Raw genomic sequence first — 19557 nt, 5'->3', positions numbered from 1 at the left:
TTATCCTATTGGGGTTGGGGGCGCTGCATCTGGCAAATTCGCCATTGTTGTTTAGTGTGTGTTTCTTTTTTTAACTGGAGAGTGGTTGTTTTTTAATTAAATTCCTACATTTACCGCATAAATGAGTAGATGTTATTAAACTTAAATTAAGGTTTTTATTGATTAAATAAAAATGTCCGATCAAGATAGTGATCAAGGTGAGTAATACTGTTATAGAATTAAAGGAACTTTATCGGTGAAGCTATCTAGCCTACTAGGCCTAGCTAGGCCTAGCAGGCTAGTAGTAGTAGTAGGCCTAGCCTAGGCCTAGTCTCTAGTGTCTAGAGGGCTATGCTAGGCCTCCTGTGAATTCTAGCCGAGACGTGCGTTGTCTATGCGTGTGCTTCTCTCTCTCTGTTGTGTTGGGTGGTGCTGCAGTAAGTAGGGACCAATGTATCGTGCCGATAGTAAACTTGATACATGCCTACTCGCACAGCAGTCAGTGTAGTTTTGTGGCACAAATATAATAAAATAGTAAAAAAAGAAATCATCAATGCTGTGTGGATGATTCATATTAACAATAACAGTCATTTATTAAATAATATCAATAATTATTTCATGTTGCTTGCACTCACTATAGGGCCTGTCTGGCTGGTTCACTGGCTTTGAAATAATTTATTTTTTGGTTTATGTTATAGGTGGGGATGTGGTTCATCTGATGACAGACTTTCTAGCTCCTGTAGATGATGATTTTGCTGATGAAATTGACACTTCAATTGCACCTTCAGGCGAGCACAAAGGTACAGTAACCTAACATTTAAAATTAAGTTAAGTTTGATTGATGACATTTAATTTGACAAAATAGTTTGTTTCTAAATGTTCTATATTGTTTGAAGGTTTGCATGACAAAATCAAATGTTGATATAAAGTTTGTGGTACACCACGTGTATTAGTTCTGAAAAGAACTGTTGAGTTTCTCGACGTTTCGATCAATATGCTTTGATCGTCCTCAGGAGTGAGAATGAGGATGTAATGATGTTCTAGGTCAACGTTCCAAAAACTATGGGTTGCAAAACTTAGAAATTATAAAAAACTCAATCTTTAAATTGCTGATGCGACAATTGAATTTTACAGCAGCCACAACGGTAGCACAATATATGTATGCAATTTTATGTATAACTATATCCCACACCACACACAAACAAAATAATAGTGCAGCTAAAATACATGAAACATGTCTTTTTTCCCCAAACAGTTATAGTTAAAAAAACAATTAAACCTAAAGCAAAATCTAAAACTGGCAGCAAAGCCAACAAAACTACGAAACCATCTCCTCCAAAAGATGTTGGGACAAACTCGCCAAAAGCTTCAACTGATGCGAAATCTGAGAAGAAAAATACTGGTTAGTTTTTATACATATTTTGTCTGATTTGCATACAGTATTGGAATTAAGATTTTTAACTTTAGGCTAATTTAAGGTATTCACCAAAAAATTCATAAAAAAATGTACACATTTATTAATCATTTTAAACATTCTGATAACCAGTAAAAATTGGGTTATTATAAAACAGTTTTAAACTGGATAAGCTCTCTCTCATAATCTCATTATCATTTAAATGGGAATAACAATTTATTTTCCATTTTTGAAACAAAGCAAATGGAAAAGTAACAAACACAAAAAAGAAGGTGGTTAAAAAGAAAGCACTATCTGACACAACCAAAAATGAAGGTTCACCCGCAAAGAAAAAAAAGGAGATGAACTCTGAATCCACTAACCAAGAGAATGCAGAGGAGAGTGTAGTTAATGAACAACCTGAAAAGAAAGAAAAAATGAAGTCGCCTAAGAAGAAAAGTTCCAAGAAATACAAAAGTGATGACGTTACAAAGGTTTGCTTAGATTTTGAATCCATTATTTGAGCTATTTCCTGGATTTTTGTTTATTTCAAATAAATGACTAATACAAACATAAATAAAAGCCCTGACAAAGGAATGTGGTTTCCCTGAAAGCTAGGCACTTCTTTCTGACTGCTTTACTTATTGTTTTACATATTTTATTTGTATCTCCTAAATCCAGGCACTTGTAAGATATATAGCATCATTATTTTATATACTTCCTGTATTATTTTTTTAATGAAATCAAGTACCACTGTACTGTAGACCAAAGTTTTCCCTAACATTTATACTGTACATGTATTTAAATGCCATCAAATGTCTCCATAAAATAAACATACTGACTGAAACAATAATGTGTTACTTCCTCTTGAAGGATTAAGTCAATAGAGAGGTTTCGCAACCTTACGAATACGATAACGAAAACGGATTCGTCATACATTTGTGAAACTTTTGAGCTGATCCCCATTTCATATTCGTAAAGCGTATTCGTGTTTTGACGAATATCACCAGTCATATTCGTAACTACAAAACGAGTATAGATTTTGATCTATTTTGCACATTTTGCATTTGAATCAGGAATGATTCATGATTATAATATAATTATAGATTTATTGAAAGTAATTTACTATTACTAAAGTAATTTACTAAAATGCCAAGTCAATTTTGATAAATAGCAGTTTTTAAAGTCCTCACTCGCTTTGATGTTACACTAGGCCTAGGCAGCCAAGCACCAAGTAACACATACCTGCGCTTTGCTCAAATTTACCGCAGTCATATTTTCAATGCGCCTCAATATTTCGTTGCCATGCGAAACAGATTTTTTTATGGCTTACGAAAACGAATACGTGTGCGTGACGTATCCGTTTTCGTTATCGTATTCGTAAGATTGCGAAAACTCTCTATTAATAATAATAATACAGATTAATAATTATGTTTTCAATAATTAGTTTGATAATATTTGTGATTTTTTGTTTATTTCTATGTTGGGATTATCTTCTCCTATGACAGAAAAAAAAAATTATCATTGAAAAGGTAAATTTTTTTTCTTAATATTATTATTGAATACTGTAGTATGAAAAGAAATATTTTCGAAAAAAGAGCCAAAGCAAAAACATAAACAATTTACATCTGTTTTATTATGTACAGGAGCCAGAACCAGAAGTGATTGAAATAGATGATCATGAACCAGGTTAGTACTATAGATACAACTATAGATTAGAATACCTAGATTTCTGACAAATTTGAATTGTTAAGGCAGTACAAGTCTTCCTAACAATATTCTTCCTTCTTGTAGAAGATGATGATGACGAAGATGGTCAAGAACATGAATTGGACGAGGTAGCTTATGAAGAAAATGATTTACAAACATCGACCAGAGAAGAAGATAATGACAATCAGGATTATGATGGCTTCGACACTCGTAGCGAAGCTAGCTCAAGTGATGGTACCGGATCTTTAGAAAGTGACGAATCGGATGGACATCATGGTCACCGACGTAAACGTATCTCGCCTATTGTCTACGAGAATGATCGACGAAATAAGAATATAGAAGGTATGTGGTCAACTTGTGAATTTAATAATAATAATAATAATATCCGGTTTTGCGCTGAACATTATTACCCTGGTCATTTTTTTGCATCAAACATGTATGGAAACATACTTCCATAATGCAGCTAGTAATCAGTGCAAAGTTGTGTCTTGATCTAACCAGGTACCCATTTATACACCTGGGTGGAGAGAGGCAAAGTAAGTAAAGTATCTTGCAAAGCATACAAGCAATGCGGCACAGTTGGATTCAAACTGCGATCTCACAAGCAGTAGTCCAACATCCAACACACTGCGCCACACATCCTTACCATGTGTACCTTTGTATTAATATAAAAAATAACGCACTAGTCGGAGTACATTAGAGGGTATTTACTTGAAGGTTTTTACAATGGTGTGACATGCACGAGGCACATCCGGGTTTGTCATTTTCGGCCTAGCTCGATCCATAATCTGCCATACGATTTACACGCAGGGTGCTGTTTTTTGCACTCTAGTGCATGATAGACCGTACACGTGACTTATTTCAGTGCATCTGATTGGCTACATCCTTAATCCCATATTATATTATACAGTGCATTCATTGACCAGAGTATTTGGCTTCCAATATATTTTAAAATTATGATTGCAGCATGGTTTATTTTCAGTTTAACAAGTTTGTTGTAATTCTAATGTTTTCTTGTTTGTTTTTCAGATCAGCAATCAAAGTTAAAATATTTGTTTCGTGGTGCTCGCTATTTCTTAATCAAAAGTAACAATCATGAAAATGTTGCTCTGGCTAAAGCAAAAGTAATAGTTTTTTTCTTTTTACTGTTTCTTAATTATAATTGGAATGTTATATTTTAATGTAAATGAAATGTTTAATTAACTTTTAATGTAAATGAAATGTTTAATGATTAAAAGATTCAGAGTAATATTTCTGAATATATATTCTTCTTTGACTTTAATAACCTATAATAAATAATAAATGAAATTACATAACTTTTTTTTGTTAGGGTGTATGGGCTACACCGCCCATCAATGAAAACAAGCTTGGTGATGCTTACATGTCCTGTCGTCACGTTGTGTTGGTATTCTCTGTGAAAGAAAGTGGTAAATTCCAAGGCTATGCACGTATGCGAACACCTCCTATGCGAGAAGGACCACTTGTAAATTGGGTGTTACCTACAGGCTTGAGTCGTGCAGCTTTGGGAGGCACTTTTGAACTAGACTGGATCACAAGGTATATCATTTCTGTTGAGGCCCATTTACACTAGGACATGCATTTGTCTTACATAAAACAAAATAATTTAGAAAGGTTTTTGTCTGTCTTTGATAAAAATAATATTTTTAAAAATCCAATCAAATGACGTCATGATCAATAAAACAAAAAAATGTTTGTAGTGTTACGATATTATTGTTATTACTAATCATGAAAATATCATCGAAGAAAGTATAGATGGTTCCTAAATAGTTCTAGAATAAAAACGTTTTAGATTTCTTATGTTTTATGTATGAACAATGCATATTTGTTTATTTATCGTCGATCGTTATCGTCCTAGTGTAAATGGGCTACAGTGTGTTAGGAATACATTTTCAGCAATAATTATTATTACTGTCCCCATGTTCATTTTTGATACAAAATTTTAAGAATACTAATTTTCCTCATCTTTGTTTAGGCAAGAAGTATCATTTACCAAAACTCAGCATTTATACAACCCATGGAATGACGCAAAGCCAGTGAAGATAGGCCGTGATGGTCAGGTAAATTTATCCTACATATAACAATACACCAACTGAACTAAAGTTCATGAAAAGAAAGGTTCAGTAGTGCTCCGATTTTTTCCATAAAATAGTTTATAAATAGCATTTTCAAAAGTCGCCAGAATTGCATTACAAACAATTCTAATAATTTTTTTTTAAACTGCCATGTAATCAAAACCAAATAAATCATTTGGTTTGGCAAAAAAAAAAAAAAGCATAATAGTGTTGCTTTCTGACAGGAAATTGAACCATGTGTTGGTGAAGAACTCTGCCGCTTGTTTCCAATGGATCCACACATTGACATTGTGGAGATTTTGCGCGATGCACGAAGACGAAGGCGAGATGAAGGCTCTCGAGGTGGTGGTGGCAGTCGAACTTCACGTGATTCAATGAGGTTAGACTACTTGTATGGATTTCATGGAATATATTTTTGTGGTTTGATATATTTCAGTTGTAGCATTTTGAATTTACATTGTCGCAGGATATTGGAACTCGGGGATAATTACAGCTGGTTACTGAAACATTTTCAATGTTTTATTAATATAATATTGCGAATTCCTCATATTTAAAATCCCATATGGTAGGAACCTTGAAATGGTTAATAGTATTTATGTTTATTCAAAATTATTTGCTGCAGAAATTGGATACAATTGTAAAAACAAGTTTAAAGGGCCAATACATTAATTTTTTAATTAATAACTTAAAGGCTATCCTTTTCCAGAGTAACAAAACTCTGTTTTTTTCTAAATTATCAATCCTTGGAGAGAATGTAGGGACGTTATCTATTTCTGCATGCATTCATTAGACAACTTTGTGTATTAATTATCATGTTTCATAAACCTTCCCCAGCCAAAATCGAGCTTCTACGGTCCTTCGTGCCGAAATGCTTGTTCAGGCGTGTTCTTGAGCCTCCTCCGGTTCCAACTTGTGCGCAATACCTCTAGTTGAGCTCGTGTGGAGATCAACATAGCTCCATTATCCGGAAAAGGAAAACCGGACTTCGCCCAATTTTCAAAAACCGGACTTCACCCAATTTCAAAACCGGACTTCACCCAATTTCAAAACCGGACTTTACATAATTTACCGAGTGCATTATTTGTCACTATTCTGCATTTCCCTTGTTGCTGTTGTTAATCTAACCCAGGTTTTTAACTAGCCAATACAAAAGGACTGCCAAATGCAAATATATTACTATCATCGTAAAGGTGGGAAGGTGGCGCTGTTTGACAGTCACACCAGTCGTGGATCAACTATACCCTTTTTCCGGTGGTTTTATAAAAGAGATAGTAGAGGTAGTGAAGGACGTTGACATTTTTTTATTGGAAAATATGTTCATGAACTGTATTTGTTTTATGTGTATTACCATGGAGATCTCCAAAGTTGGCATCTGCCTCTATCTTCCATGCTGAACTGTTGTATATGCAAATTACATCATTATCTTTTTGAATATTCAAATCCTACTGCTCAAGCTATTCAACATCAGAAGTATCTCAATTGGACTATATTATTTGCATGTTTTTAATTTATTCATTAAGCAGTAGGTGAATATTCAGATGATTGTAATGCATATTCATTAGATCTTTCTGGATGTGAACTTTATAAGTGTATTTGATCATCATGAAGAGACTTTTGTGGTTAATATCGTGTCTGTGTGACTAGAAGTATCAACTTCACAAGCACAGCACTCACACAGGTGGTATACAAATGTTGGTTGAACAATATGCATAATACTCAATTGAGATTGAACATAAAATAAGTTGGTTGTACAACTTACAAGGGACTATCCCATTTATCAATTGAGGTAGAAGTTGCAAAAGTAACCAGGACTTTGTATGAACTATGATGTCTTTCTACATCCAGACATAATGGTATGTTCTATATTTCTAAAAACGAAACAGGAATGCTTGTAAGTCGGTGTGAATATCATTCATTTATGTAGATAAAGTCATTGAATCATCATCATAAAAATCAATTAAAGGCATCACACAAACATTGTTTTATCAAAATTAACTTACACTCATAGCATACCACAACTGTAAATAGAACACATTTTAAAAACAAATATTCTATGTAACAATAGCAGCATAATAACTTTTACTTTCAATAATTACAAAAACTAGATGGCACGCTCGCTTCGCTCGCGTACCATCTAGGTCGTGCCCACAGATGGTTCTCGAATACACAGTATTTTCCAGCGAAAAAAAAATGGAGATTTCAAATGTACGTACTGCAGGACTATAATACATTGTCGTTTACAGAAACGAATAAATATACACGATGATTTATGTAGTCAGCTAAAATTAGCACCCTGGGAATTACTTCCGAGAGAGAAACAAAATGAGTCAAATTTTTTTATTTGGACTCATTTAAACAAACCCAATTTGTGTTTTGTATGTAACATTAAGGGTTGAGGGATGGGGGAAGAAGATAGGTACAAAGAGGAAACATTTTAAAATATATTCTTATCCACTCAGTAACAAAATATTGTTTTTAATGTTTTATAGGCCTATAAATAATATACCACTAAATACAGTAAAACATTCACGATTTAATACTTTGTTAAAACTCTCACTGTCATGGTCGATTGAAATAGTGAAGTACATGTAACTATACATCACTACGTACGTTTATATATTTTTAAATTATTAATTAATACAAACGTTGAGAAGCAACTGTCAGTAATAACGTTTATTTATTTGTATATTATATGTTTATAATCCAACAGTAGGGCCTACCCACACTCACAGTAATAAAGTTTATTTGTATATTTGTTTATATTATATCTAACAGTACCAACACTCACACAGTAAGAAATTTGCGATTCAAATTGCGATCAAAAGTGGTTAATACCTTAACAGTATTGTACAGCATTGCAATACTATTTATGTTTATTCTCCAAGGGGGCCCATAAATCTAAATCTATACCTCTATGGTTAAACCAAATAATTTGGAATGTTCCATTCATCACAAATCAATACATTTGTAAAAACGTATATTACATGTATCAAAATAGCATTTTTTAAAGAAAATCGGCTTGTCTTCAACATTATGATGCTGTACTCGAACTGTTCAACCGGTTTTCAGCTATTAAAAACAATTATCGTAGGAGGAGATAGGAAAATGCGAAGTGTCCTCGTATTATTGTGTGCGGGTATTTTTCAAATTGACATCCATTAGACAGTGTATACCACGATCGGAAAACACCCCTATTTGGGGCAAATCGTTGAACCTAAATTCGTTTTAATCGTCAATAACTAATTATCGAACTCAATTTAATTAGTAAACAGGGTTACATCCGGTGGTTAAAATTAGTACCGAAAGTACGAACCAACTTTATATACCATCGAGTAAACATTCTAGAAATAACGCACGATTTACCGATTTTTGCCCTTACGTAAATTTATATATAGATAATATTAATTTAAATAATAATAACTGAATATTATTAAATATAGTAAAACCTCTGTTAAGAGGACACCCTAGAGACCCAATAAATCGTCTCCTTATATGTTTGAATAGGAGTTACCATAGTGTTAAAACATATTTCACTATTTGAAAAGTGTATTCTTCTGTAATATTAGAATACAAAAAGAAAAAAAAAGATATTATTTCATTTGTTTATACACAATCAAAAACTTCAAATTGAAAATATTTCACAGTAAAATTGTCATTGATATTTCGCTAAATTGTGTATTTACTCTGGAAGTAAATTGAACTGAATTGACATCCTTTTGCCGTAATTTATTTATAGCTTAACAATAAATAAATTACTGAAGAATGGTGAATACCAAATTAACCTAGATAATAAAATTAACATTTAAATGCTTAAGAAAGTACATGTTATAGCGGAAAGTAATGCGGTTATTTACCATTATCTCTGTTCGAAGAATAATTAACTCCTACTAGAAAATGTGACGGCTACTGTATATTTACAAATGTGAGTTTTCTTATAAAATGATATGAAATATAAATTGCTAAAACTCATTTTTCTTATATATTCTTATTTTAATTAGAATTCTTTCATAATTATTTTAACATTATCTTGGCTGTTGCCTTTTCAATATTGTTTTTATTTGCTTATGTATTACCTTTTTATATATTTCTTTGATATAATAAATGTAACTGTAAATTGAAGTACTATAATTTAAAAAAAAAGTAATTTTCAATTTAATTACTTATTAACAGGAGTTGGATAGCCGAGTGGTTAGGACACTTGACTGTCGTACAGATAGACCCGGGTTCAATGCCCGACAACTCCCAGTTCACTCAGCTGTAAAATGAGTACCTGGTTGAAAATACTAGGGAGAAAAAAGGCGGCGTGGAAAGGAACTGGCCACCCTACCATAATGCCAAGGCTTAGTACAATGAGCTCCTAACAGCTCATTCCCCTACGTTCAGAGAACACGGGACTCACCTCCTCACTTATTAACAATCTATGGTACATGGATCCTGTGAAGTAAAAAAAAATCCATAATATTGTTTTATTATGATAACACATAGAATATTTATTCTTAAAACGTAAAAAAGATAAGTTTTTATTTTTAATAGTAGGATCAAACTGTTATTCAATTAAATCACAAAATTTGTTTTTACATGCAACAACTATTTATAGCATTATGGTAAACGAAGTACTTTCAATCACATTAACTAACACTCAACAGTTTAATAAACCATCTCCATGCATTTACATTTAATTAACGTAGCTTGGAAAATAGCACTAATTGAAAGACAAACCAACTCCATATCAGCAACCATAAGTACATTATCTACTTTACCTGTTGGTTGATGGTGTTTTATTGACTAAATTGTACTTATTGTGTGATATTCACAACTGATTTTCCCGTTTTAGCAGGAATAAGAGCAAGTCGTGACTTTTACACCGGCCTCGATTATCCACAGTACTACGACCTTACAAACGTGTCGTCACCATGACACGCCGAATGAAAAAACATTATAATTTAATTTGAAATGAGATGAAAATCACTAAATGAGATTTCAATCGATTAAAATTTGAAATGTGAATTGGTAGATTCTCGTATTTAATCTATCCCTTTTTTGGCAAATTTTCTATAAAACCTTTCAAGATATTAGTAAGTGTTATGAGGATAATCCACGGTATTTAAGTCGGAATCTCTTTTTAATGCATCCTTCTTGCACATGTTTTACGTAAGTGCAATATCTAATGAGTATTATTACCTGATAGGCCGCCTCGTCCAGATTATCACCGCATGAAGAGAAGCAGGCCTAGCTACAACAGACGAGATGGTTAGTCTTCCTTTTCTAATGTGCTTTACAGTCATATAAATACAAAGCCTTAAATTTCAATTTAAAAGAATTTTAATACGCTGTAAAAATATTAAAATAAATATTAAAGTTAGTAGACTAGTATTGTATTGAGCAGCCAAGTACTGACTTTACTTACACTATATCACCAGCTATAAAATGGGTAAATTGGAAAATTATTGGAATAGAAATATAACTGTATCTGGTTTTTATTACCACTGAAATCAAACACAGACAATTGAAAAAATAATGACTGACTTAGAATATAGGTTTCAGACAAGTAAAGGTCACCACACCATTCTACCTACCTATCCTACATTTTGTCATCCTTTATGGATGGTTAATGATATTATACCATTTGGCTTAAAGAATAGCTCCAGGTTTAAAATTTATATTGTTTAAACCACAGTATTATGATACAACTTCTGACGGCGGTAAATAGAATGAGTGTTTTAAACCTGTAGCAACCATTTAATATTGTTATGATTTAGATTACATAGTTACCTAAGTAGTATATTCATTGTAATGTTTTTGGGGGGTTTTTTTTTTTCAGACTATGAAAGACCGAAAAGAAGGTAAAATATCAATAATTTGACAGATTTTTTTAGAATGGATTACATTCTCCATTGTGTGATTCATTTTAATATTTCCTCTTAACGTTAGCTTGTGCCATGCTGTTCACGTCTGTGTTTTGAAATGCTTTTATCAAATAAGCAATTTTACTGTTCGTGCACCTGCCAGTTGCAGAAGACCGGAATACCCACAAACCATTTTTTTCTTGTGTTATCTCAGTTCTACATTTCTCTCACAATATTTGCCTTTAGTAAAACTACTTGACAATAGTGTCCTATGCCTAATAGCATTTTTGCAGGTGTCTGGATGTTAATTATAATGATCTTCCATTATGTGTAGGGCATAATTAAATTAGTGGCTTAATATCAGTCGATACCAAATGTAATAAATCATACATTTTTTATCCTTTTTCTTATGTGATTTTCCAGATTATTAAACTTTCAGTGAACTATCATTTAAACCCATCTAATGACCTAGATATTAATCTTCTTTTATCCACTCATTATTAAAACTTTTTTTTGTTTGTTTTTTCAGGCCACCTCCATACAGTAATGGACCTCCACGTGACTTGATGAGTGGTGGGGTAAATATTGATTTATATTAATCATACTGATAATAATTCTTTATAATGAATTCTAATTGTAGCAGTATTATAATCTTGAAGAGTATAATCAAGTTTGTTTAGATGGGTACTGTGGGACAGCCACCCAGCCTAAAATAAATGTAAAAATTATTTTAAAGCTTCCACCTTTGTTGAAACACATAATGCCACATGGAATTCACGATGCCGCTATTCACTTTTTTAAATGCTGCCACCTACTTGTGGTTAAGATGAATAATGGAAAATGTAGACTTGCCTGAATATGTCTTCTCAACTAAAGCTATTCAACCAAGCCTAGAGCTCTTCATCCAGCAGTAAAGATCTATCCCTCCCCCAATCTAGAGCTCATCCCCAGCCTAGAACTCTTCATCCAGCCCTAAAGATGTTTCCCTCAGTCTAGAGTTTAGAGCTCTTTCCCTAGTCAAGTGCTCTTCCTCCAGTTTAGAGCTCTTTCCCCAGTATAGTGCTCTTTCCCCAATCTAGTGCTCTTCCCCAAGTCTAGAGCTCTTGCCCCAACATAAAGCTCTTCAGCCCAACATTTCTGTGGTGAAAAGCTTTTTTCTGCCCTAAAGCTTTTTCCCTAGACTTAACCTCTTCTTCATACAGCTCTAAAGGTCATGTTAAGGTCGTTTGATTCATAAATGCCCAATCTCTAGGTACTCTTCAATTTTATCAGCCATCATTAAGTTTTGTCACCAACCCTTGGATTATAATTATTAAACAATCATCTCAATCATACACAATTAAAATTTGCATTTAATTAAAAGCTTCATGATTTAAATTCACATCTAAGTATATCTTAGATATTATGCTTTGTACGTGACCTCAACATTTCATTCTAGATAAAATTAATTTAGTAAAACATTTGGTTTATATAATAAAAATACAAACGGCACAGAATAAATTGTAAACTACCCAGTGATATACTAAAAATGAATTAATTAATTTTGTATATGGTCTAATGGTAGGATATCTCAAACAGAAAATTCAGTGTTCATGTCTCAGGATTGCTCTTTCACATTCTGATCACATTTCCTTATCATACATTTATATAAATTTATTCATTGTGCAGTTTGGGCTGTCTTCTATGCCTCAACTTTTTTGTAGAAGTCTCCCATTATTTAATTTCATGTTATAGCAATTGTTAATATTAAATTTTTTTTAAATCCCATTATAAATTATAAATATCTATATTCTTGAAAGTCATTTATTTATTTCATACTTTGTCTAAATGTTTAATTAGACTTTACTTGGATCCTTTTTCCATGTGTTTGCAATATAAAGCGCAACATGCGAGAGCTAATCCCATCAGTATCTTAAAAACATGATTAATTGTGGCCTTGGGTATTATAGTAACATGTATATAGTTGCACACCTCATTATCTCTGCCTATATTATTACAGACTCCTTAATGACATTTTTTTATTTTTTAGAGCTACTCGGATTATTTACGTGATTTTCACCAATCAAGGCATCCCCTTCCTATGTCCATTCCGGCATATGGACCGCCACATCCTGTAAGTTCAACATAACATAATGTGTTTTGAAATAAAGTTTTAACTAAATGATAATAATTATTTATAGTTTCAAATGTTGATTTTTAATTCTGTTGAAAGTTCAACATTAAAATAATTTAATGTCTTTTGAAATAAAGTTTTTAACTGAATGATAGAAACAATTATTTATAGTTTCGAATATTGATTTTTCTTAATTCTGCAGAATGAATTTTATGTTTTGCTAATTAATACACAGTGTTACAGTTTATTTTAAACATTGTATAACAAATAATTATACTGGAATCTTTAGTTTTAAAGATCGTCCCCCTGAAAAAAATTTGTTAACATTTTTTGTTGAATAATGCCATTTTAATGTCGCATAATAGTTATTCACTTTGACCAAAATTTTGATTTAAAAAACATTTACCTGAAAAAACTGTAATTTAAAGCAAAAAATAGTCACATTGCTTGCCAGCTAGCTAATTTTCCTTGATTTAACCATTTATTTTGTCTTTTTATGCATGAAAACATTATTTTAATATTGTTTTTTCTATGAGAGTGATTTAATTAATTTTCATTTTTCATGTTTTTGGGTAAATAATACAAAGTGTCTCACTTTAATAGTGGCTACCTAACCATTTTCATTCATTTCCAGGATAAGTGTCCCTTTAATAGAGGTGTCACTGAATAGAGGTGAACTACTAATCTATAAGCTCCATACACATTTCATTTCAGTTAAAGATGTATTGTCCACCAAAAACATGAAAAATGAAGATTAATTAAATCAGACTTTGAATATGTTATTTTGTAGTTTTAATAAAGTTAATCACTTCCGTAGAAGATCTACTTTTTGGTAAAAGTGGCTATTATGTTACATTAAAATATCATATTCAACAACAATTTTGTTAAAAATAATTTTTTACATCTTTAACATTTCTAGCTAAGTTTTTGAAAATACTTTCTTAATAATAAATCCTTTTTTCTTTAGAATTCTTACCCTCCAGGACCAATGGGCCCACCCCCACCTCACTATTCAATGGATAGATCACTTCCTCCATTAACAATGAGAGACCAGATGCGAGATTTTGCACCACCACCCATGTCCCGTCGTGATCGTGACAGAGATCGAGACAGACATCGGGAACGAGAAAGGGACAGAGATAGAGATCACGGTCGAAGAGAACACAGACGCGGGAAGGATCGTCGATCGGTAAGTTTTAAAACATTGATGTTCATTATTTTCCTTCTTTCACTAATTACTTACATCATCAGCACAAGATGGTTAAAGCACTTTGACAAAATGTGTTTTTTTTTATGAATATGCTATTCAAATGCTTTTTTTTTTATTAATCTTCATTTTTCATGTGTTTGGGGAACAATATATCTTTAAACTACTATTTAAAATAAAATTATAATGATATGATGAGATTTTTTGTTGTTGTCAAAACACATAGAATAAAAATATGTGATGTTTTTTGTTTATTACGTATATTTTGACAGTAACCAACCTAACTTACAACTATATTTAACACCATTTTGCTTTGTACAAATTGAGTCACAACTATTTAATAGTTGTTACTCAATTTGTTTCTTTAATTTCACACATTGTAAGATGAATGCTCTTTTCTGCCACCATCAATATAAGTTAGTTATAAGTTCTACACCTGAAAAGAACCAGTCTATTCTGTATTGTTAAGAATCAACCATTTGATGAGTGACGAAATCGGACATAAGTCTGATGTGTAGATTTGTAAAGACAGTCAAAAACAATAAAAGGCTGAAAAATTTCATTTTTTTTAATTTTTACAGAAAATGATAGCTGAAACAGTATTTATTTACATTACCTTGGTGTTTTTCTATTTTGAGACAAAGAAACAAATAGATTTTTATATTTTGTGTGGTATGTTGGTTAAATGGATGGCGTAAATTATGTACGATTTTCATAAAACATATCATGTTTTATGCTTAAATTGAAATGTGTTCCAGTGGCTTGTTTTTAATGAAAATTTTGCATAACAATAGAACAATAGTTAATTTACGAAGGTGCGAAGTTTCATCAAAATTAAACAATTAGAATACCTGTTTGCTAAGGCACGCCCTTTTTATTTTTTTGTATTTGTCATTTCCTGTTACTTACCTTTAAAATAATTTTTCTCAAAACACTGATTGTAACGGCCAAACCTTTAGACTGAGATATCTCTGGAAGTAGACATGGTATCAAGATATTTTTTTCAGCATTTTAAATCTTGGATTATGTAGTTTCAGTTTCTGAAAATCTCAAATTTGAAAATTCCGATTTATGTCCGATTTGCCTTGCATACTGTATGCCACAATTATATATTATTTTATGTTCTTAAACAATAAAGCTACTCTATGGCAATTATTTGTCAATTATAAAGATTGAAGTAAACTCCTACTCCTATTAAGGGGATATTTCGTTTGTTCACAGCCTTAATGTTGGATTTAGACTAACAACTATTTATAAGTAATTGCAGAATTATCACTTTAAAATGTATTGCTTTAAAAAATAAGAATCCGATTAAATTTCAAATATTGCTTTAAAAGGCGAACAATTAAGTAAAATTAAAGTATGTATTATTTGACTACTTTGCGCGTGTAAAAGAAATAAATTATAGACATTTTCTTTTTTATTAGCATTAAACAATCATTTTCTTGGTTTATAGGTAATGCATATTTTCAATAAATGTCGAAGCTTATTTTTGTTTTAGAAAGTCAAAGATTCATTGTTAAATGTCAAGCAATTACGCGCCAGCCCATGGTATGGAATATAGGTTAATATTATTGTTAAGGTATTCATAATAATATAATATTGAAATTCTTACATTTTTTCCGAATTGATTTGTTGAGGTATAAAAACATACAAAAGGCAGAAAAATTAGTTTGAAAATAGTACATCACAATGATAAATTAAGCTTTAGCAAAAAAAACATAAAGTGAAAACACACAGCAAAGCCATGTTTCTACTGTACATTACATTCATTACTGAATGTAATGTACAGTAAAAATCTTGCTTTTGGAAACCCCATTCAGGGGACACCCCTATAAAGGGACACTTTGTTAGGAATCAAATGTGGCCCCTTAATAAGGATTCTACTATATGAAAACATTTTAAAATATGTAAATGTGTGTTGATTTAATGTTGTTGTTCAGAAGAAGGTATACCATTCATTCATTCATTCATTCATTTCACATTTATTCAATTAATGAAAACTTAAACAATGTAAACAATATAAACAAATAAATATATCATACATTAGGATCTGACTTAGAGGCCAAGGCCTGTCTCAGAAAGACCCAACAAGACATAAAACAAAATAAAAATGTATACAAATTAGGTAAAAGTGGCATAATAATAATACATTTGTGAATGATAATTTTCCAAATAATTAAACTTCATTTGATGTCTGAATATTTTTGCATTTTCACATTTTTTTAGATTCTCTTATTCCATAATTTAGGTCCATGAACTGTAATAAAAAATTGGCTTTTACTAAGTCTTACAAAAGGAACATAAAGTAAATTTAAGTTAATAATTATGAACAGTCTGCCTGTCTTGCATTTATTTTCTTCTGCTATTACTATTATAATAACTCTACTATTATTTTTATCTCTACTACTGTATAAAAAAGTTTTCAAAGCTCTTCAATTCATTAAATTAATTTGTTAAAATTGGATTCTTTGAAAGTGTCAAGATAGAGAGAATTTAAATTAAGCATTTAATAGTTTCATTGATTTTCAAGGAACTGTTTTCTGATAAGAGATGAAGAATGATTTTGAATTGTTTAATCAATTTCTTGTAATTAATAATAATTTCTGATGATGGGGCAGATTGAATGGTTCTTTCAAGAAATAGAGTAGTCAAATTGATTTAGAGTATGTCAGTGAATTTATATTAAAGATGTTTCTGATAAAGCAATTAAATTGAAAATTCAAATAAGCGCAGAATGAGCAATTCTGGATATAAATTAATTTGTCAAGGTGTTAGAGCTTACCTTTCCTACCATTTATCTGCTTCTGTCTTATTTGTAATTGATTTTCAATTTGTTATAACAGTAATCGCAATGAAATAGCAATAAATGCAATATGTGTAACAGTAAAGCACATTCATTTAATCACCTATTTAAGGGACACTTTCCCAAGAAACAAAAGTGTTTCAACACTACTGCAAACCCCTATTCAAGAGACATCCCTAAGGGGACACTTTACCAAGCAACAAAGTGTTTCAACACTACTGCAAACCCCTATTCAAGGGACATCCCTAAGGGGACACTTTCCCAAGCAACAAAGTGTTTCAAAAAACACTATTCAAGGAAACCCCTATTCAAGCACTTATAGAATAATAAACAGTTTTTCGACACTACAGCCAAACCCTATTCAAAGACACCCCTATTAAAAGGACACTTATAGAAAAATGAACAAAGTTTTTCACTATGAACAATTTACTATGACATTCTTATTAAAAGGAAATTTTATTGGGTATTGAAGGTATCCCCTTAAGGGTTCTACTGGATGACATTTAAAATCCGTAGGTTTATCCATCAAAACCATTGATTGCATGTATGCTAACATAAACACAACATTTTAATTAAAGTTCTTAGTAAAGTTTAATTAATACAAGAGAAATAAAAAAGGATTTCATGATATGGTTCGAAATAGCTGCCTCTCAAAATGGCAATAGCGACCTTACGAAACACACCGGGAAGCCACAGGACGATGGATTCAAGCCTCATAAATAATTTATGCATGAGCTTGAACAAAGTGGGTGTTGCTTAGCGTGAAATTCCGTTGTCCAAACTTTTTGACGACAATAAAGTTGCCATTTTTTAGTTTCCCATTAAAAAAAATTGTTCAATGAAATAACATTTTTATTGGGTTAAAATGGCTGTGTTAAAAGCGGCATTTAAATGCGAGGCCCTAGCTAGGAAGGCTAGGCCTATGCTGTATCACCAGAGTCAGCGATTCAGAAGGGCCCCTTGCCACGAGAAAGCGGAGGGAGAGAGATATACTGCTGGTCATCATCTTCGCGCAAGGGTGCGTAACTAATAAAACGGCTATGTTGACTGTATATGATTTTACGTTTTAGCGAACACAGGATATTCGTCGTCCTCCCCTAACCGTCATGTTTTGTAAAGTCCTTATTAATGTTCACACGGCCATCAAGCCTCGACCCCTAAATCTTAGGTACTTGCAATTTAATACTGAAATATCATGCATGCAGGAAATGATGCCGCTGTTATATTACATATCTTATTTCACATCTTATTTCACATAGCTTTAACTCTTTTAAACTATAATAACACTGTAATTTTCTTTTTAAAAGAAACTAAATATGTCTGTAATTATGTCAAAATCGTGTAGTTTGTATCAAATCCACCATTCATTTAATTAAATTACTATTAATTTCCACAGACTGTAAAAAAGTTATAAAATAGTAATACTGTATTTTGTTTTTTTAGGGTTATGATAGGGTACACACTTCCGATGACTATGTAAGGCGCAATCAAAGTTCTCGAAGCAGCAGGCGTAGTCGCAGCCCACTATCGCCCCCACGCAGCCGAGGCCATCGAAGGAGATAGAAGTTGTAGCATACAACCCATACAATCTTCAGTTATTGTATTTTGTTGTTTGTAGTATCTTAGCATAGAATTGTTTTATACTGTGTTATTGTATTCAAAAATACATTTTGTTTTTATTTTAAACTGCTTTTAAATGTTTTTATGTGCCTGGAGAAAAAATCAAGTGTTTGATTAGTATATTTTTTCCAAGAGTATACAATTTTTTAAATAAATGTCTAGCTTTTTTATAGATAGAAGATACAACTGTTTAGTTGAGTATTCAAAATTGTTCTTTGTGGTTTATTGATCGCAAAATTGTCCTCAACTGTATTATAATTGAATAATAATTCTCTCTCTAAAAATTAGTTTGCAAAAAAAACCTTTTCACTGTATATTTATATAGCTATACCACGTTTCATTGGACAGTTATTGTGGTCTTTGTAATTTTAATTCAATCAAAATACGGTTAAAAATGGCGTTGTAAAATCTTGCAAGAAGTACAGTACAAGGTTATGTCATAAATGCTTATTCAATTATGTGGTGTAAATTTCTATAGCATCGATATATTCTTGAAGTAAGTCAATACAACTTTGCAATGTTGTATGAGGTTTCAGGCCTACACAATGGTGAATGTTTTGGCAGTTGGCGAGTTATCATACATGCCTATAGAATGGTTTGACATTCAGGCCTAGAATGGTAAATGCTTAATGTCATAGAGGGTACAGTAGTTTATGTAATATACAGAACATCATGTTTTGAACTGTGTTACTAGCTATAAATGTTTTTAAATTCCACAAAATAAAATGTGAACCATATATTTGAAACTTGTATTCCTTTTTCTTTTGTATTTGTAGTTTTGTTTAATAAT

At 31.8% G+C, this 19557-nt stretch overlaps 1 protein-coding gene across 1 annotated transcript; it reads left to right on the top strand.

Annotated features, from left to right (window-relative positions):
* Nucleotides 1-31: 31 nt before the first annotated feature.
* On the top strand, nt 32-19513 carry LOC140052213 (uncharacterized). Its single transcript, XM_072097671.1, has 17 exons — nt 32-197; nt 678-779; nt 1235-1381; nt 1634-1866; nt 2881-2904; nt 3019-3061; nt 3167-3424; nt 4112-4206; nt 4413-4639; nt 5076-5160; nt 5400-5554; nt 10364-10425; nt 10997-11018; nt 11551-11599; nt 13051-13134; nt 14102-14323; nt 18591-19513. Exons 1-17 carry the CDS (start codon nt 173-175, stop codon nt 18708-18710), a joined length of 1953 nt encoding a protein of 650 aa, XP_071953772.1. The 5' UTR covers nt 32-172; the 3' UTR covers nt 18711-19513.
* The last annotated feature ends 44 nt before the right edge of the window (nt 19514-19557 follow it).

The sequence above is a fragment of the Antedon mediterranea genome, chromosome 6 (assembly GCF_964355755.1).
Source record: "Antedon mediterranea chromosome 6, ecAntMedi1.1, whole genome shotgun sequence".
Taxonomy (NCBI): domain Eukaryota; kingdom Metazoa; phylum Echinodermata; class Crinoidea; order Comatulida; family Antedonidae; genus Antedon; species Antedon mediterranea.
This window is presented reverse-complemented; position numbering and strand designations above follow the sequence as displayed.

What these genes read in the sequence shown, in the direction of transcription:
- LOC140052213 (XM_072097671.1), top strand. Translation starts at nt 173, where the DNA reads ATGTCCGATCAAGATAGTGATCAAG. An exon ending in ATCTGAGAAGAAAAATACTG is followed by an intron (nt 1,382 to 1,633) that starts GTTAGTTTTTAT and finishes TTTGAAACAAAG; the next exon opens with CAAATGGAAAAGTAACAAAC. An exon ending in ACGAAATAAGAATATAGAAG is followed by an intron (nt 3,425 to 4,111) that starts GTATGTGGTCAA and finishes TTTGTTTTTCAG; the next exon opens with ATCAGCAATCAAAGTTAAAA.